This window comes from Cyprinodon variegatus, unplaced genomic scaffold (genome assembly GCF_000732505.1).
Source record: "Cyprinodon variegatus isolate N-32 unplaced genomic scaffold, C_variegatus-1.0 Scaffold419, whole genome shotgun sequence".
NCBI classification, from domain to species: Eukaryota; Metazoa; Chordata; class Actinopteri; order Cyprinodontiformes; family Cyprinodontidae; genus Cyprinodon; species Cyprinodon variegatus.
This window is the reverse complement of record NW_015150872.1, coordinates 473,466-476,623: the sequence shown is the minus strand read 5'-3', so window position 1 is coordinate 476,623 and position 3,158 is coordinate 473,466. Positions and strand designations below refer to the sequence as shown.

Sequence of the window (3,158 nt, the reverse complement as noted above, 5' to 3'; positions counted from 1 at the left end):
AATCTGAGCATAATTCTCACTTTCAAACAATTCACAGTGAATTCATAAATATTTTTTTCAAATGATAGCAGATGGTATTTGCGACAAAAATTTGGATATAGGAAAATGATCTAAGTGTTTGGTCTAACAAGCAGGATGTTCAAACATTCAATGTAAACTCCAGAGTCTTTACTGAGAAGAAAACTGCCTAAATGGTGTCAGTGGATGGGTTGTTTTTGTTGCTGTTTTGCTTTTTTTTATATATATATATCCCTTAAAATGTATCAGAAGTTGACAGAACCCCGTGTTAATTTTCACTTTCAAACAAATAAAAATATTACGTCTAGCTTCATGAATTATTCTCTCTTTCAGTGCTTTCAAGTCTTTTGACTACTTTGACTTTCCGTAGACTACAAATCGTTCCCATAGCGACCATCTAGGCGGAGGAGACTACTGAAGGGTTTTATGACGATACCAGGTAGCAAAACCTTGCTTGTTAACAGTTTAGAAGGCGTAAAATAAATGTCCCCTATGTTGTACACGATGGGAGCTTTTAAATTAACAAGTCAATAAAACAAACGTTAGCTCTATGCTAGCTTCGAGCTAAGAAGCTAAAGGCTTTGCTAACTCAGCTGGGAAATGGACTCACAAACTGAAGCGAATAGTTAACCTGCTCAGCTTGTACTTATAATCTATAATGTTGTTTATAACAAATAACTATTAACTGAACAATGAAAAGATTTTGATTTGGCTGTAACACTAATTTATCATTCTTTCTTTCAGATCGACATGTCCTTCAGAGACCTAAGAAGTAAGTTAAACCTCCTATTTTCTCAACCTTTTAAACAATGACCGGTATATTGGAGTATAATTGGGTTTTTTATTTGGCAGATTTCACAGAAATGATGAGGGCTTTGGGCTATCCTCGCTTGATATCTATGGAAAACTTCAGAACACCAAACTTCACCCTTGTAGCAGAAATCCTAATATGGCTTATAAAGAGGTATGTTTAAGCTTTATAAATCTAAATGCTCGGAAGGAAAGCAACTATGATATATATATATATATATATATATAGAAAGTTCATTTACACATTCCCCACAGAACATTTGCATTGAACTGTTCTAATTCGGCTTCACAAAGATGTTCTGTAAAATCGATGTACTTTTTTTAACTTTTTTTCTTCTTTTTGTAGATATGAACCTAACATTGATATTCCCACCGATGTGGAGACAGAGGCTGACAGGATATTCTTCATTAAGGCCGTAGTTCTGTTCATGGTGAATTCTTTCTCAAATGTTTGACATATAATGTTCTTAACTGTTAATACGATTCCCGCCAGTCTAAATTAACTGCTATATGACCTGGTTTTAGGGGAGCAAGGCACACATCAAGCTAAACACCAAGCACCTCTACCAGGCTGAAGGTTATGCAGTGAAAGAGATGCTGAAGATTACGTCAGTGCTGTACAATTCTATGAAAACCAAGCAGATGGCTACCGAGGATGTTGTGAAGGAAGATAAAAACAATTTCAAATTTGACCTAAGTTCAAGGGTGAGACTATTACCCTCATTCATTGTTTGTTTTAAGCAGTAGCGTAAAATGTGACTTGGGGGGGTCTCTGTATGTCATTTCCGTAGATTTCTGATCTTAAAGCGGCTCGTCAGCTGGCATCTGAAATCACATCCAAAGGAGCGTCGCTGTATGATTTATTGGGAAAAGAGGCAGAGCTCAGGGTGAGGAAAAGACATCTTTTTTTTTTCAATACAATGTTTGTATAAATAAATAAATGGGAATATTTTTAATCTGTTATTGGTGAATATGTTTTATCTTAATTTTGGTGCGTTTTTTTCAGCTTCTGTAAACAAAGCATGACTTCAATAGCTCTGAATTGTGTAGCTTTGTTTCCCTAAAGTCATCATAATGCTAAACGAGAGCAGTGATGTTCCAAAAAGAGTTGCCTCTCTTTCATGCGTTTAAGACACGAGTAACCGTATTGATTGTTTTTTTTTTTGTCTTATTCTATGGTGATCACAGGAAATGAGAACTGCTGCCATTGCTCGACCTCTTGAGATCAATGAGATTGAAAAGGCACTGAGAGCTGCCATTAAGGAAACTCTAGTCAGTATTCTTAAAGTTTATCATTTTAATTTGTGTGTTTTCATCAGCACTTGTCATGAGCGCGCCACCCATCAAATATTTTATAAATGAAAGGTGTTGTATGGTTTTTATCACAAGGTGAGTGTGGAGAAGACCAAAGAGATGCGAAGTAATGTCGTCTCAGATGAGACCAGCCTGGACTCTAAGTTAAAGAAGAAGAAACAGGACCTGGAGAGGCATCAGAAGAGGCTGCAGACGTTGCAAAGTGTCAGGTCAGTTTGACTGTGTTTTTGAAATTTGGAACAAGGCTTTTAACAACATTTGAAATCATGCCACTGTAATTTTGATTGGATTATTATAGGCCAGCCTTCATGGATGAATATGAAAAGATAGAAGAAGAGCTGCAGAAACAATATGAAGTATTTGTGGAGAAGTTCCGAAACCTCACCTTCCTGGAGTCACAACTGAATGAGTATCACAGGCTGGAGCAGGAAAGGTTTGAGGTGTGTGAATGGAATCACTTAGAATATAATTTAAATGTAAATTTTTAAATTATAAACTTTGGAATTGGTTTTAATTGTAGAAGTGGTCTACTTCTTTGTCTGTCTTGTGTGCTCCTTAGGAAAATGAAAACACCCTGAGGATAATGCAACACAAAATAAGGGAGGAGGAGAGAGATCTGATGAAGAGCTCATGTATGTTACACCTACACCAGAAACATGAAGCAAAACTCACACAATCCAAACCTGCTTTTCCAGAAGTTAACTCTTGTTCCTCTTGGCAGTAAAAGACTCTGACTCTGATTTGGACGTTCTAGAGGATGAAGGGTCAGACAGCGACCTTGAAGAATCTCGTCCATCTAAGCCACGACCAACAAGAACCAGCCTCATGGGAGGTAAGCAGATGGACTGTAGCCATGTAAAGAAATATAAGGAAATGTTGATTCTCACAAATCTTATAACATAAGAAAATGTTAAACAAATATCTCCTTTTTGAGAGATATTTTCTTTAAAAAAATGTATTTTATCATTATGCAAAAGGATTTCTTTACAGAAATTTTAGATTATTTACTTTCATCT

At 36.2% G+C, this 3,158-nt stretch overlaps 1 protein-coding gene across 2 annotated transcripts in view; it reads left to right on the top strand.

The window, feature by feature from the left end:
* Window positions 1-362: 362 nt before the first annotated feature.
* The window catches only part of cluap1 (clusterin associated protein 1), a 4,768-nt gene continuing 1,972 nt past the window's right edge, over window positions 363-3,158 (top strand). Inside the window, exons 1-11 of one of the 2 annotated variants that reach the window (XM_015388308.1) lie at window positions 363-457; window positions 763-790; window positions 871-982; window positions 1,175-1,259; window positions 1,354-1,533; window positions 1,620-1,715; window positions 2,017-2,100; window positions 2,218-2,351; window positions 2,441-2,582; window positions 2,702-2,774; window positions 2,864-2,974. In XM_015388308.1, the coding sequence (XP_015243794.1) occupies window positions 769-790; window positions 871-982; window positions 1,175-1,259; window positions 1,354-1,533; window positions 1,620-1,715; window positions 2,017-2,100; window positions 2,218-2,351; window positions 2,441-2,582; window positions 2,702-2,774; window positions 2,864-2,974 (1,039 nt within the window). In that variant the 5' untranslated portion in view covers window positions 363-457; window positions 763-768. Of the gene's footprint in view, window positions 458-579; window positions 661-762; window positions 791-870; window positions 983-1,174; window positions 1,260-1,353; window positions 1,534-1,619; window positions 1,716-2,016; window positions 2,101-2,217; window positions 2,352-2,440; window positions 2,583-2,701; window positions 2,775-2,863; window positions 2,975-3,158 lie in introns of those variants that run through there. The other variant, XM_015388309.1, reaches the window with a different exon arrangement.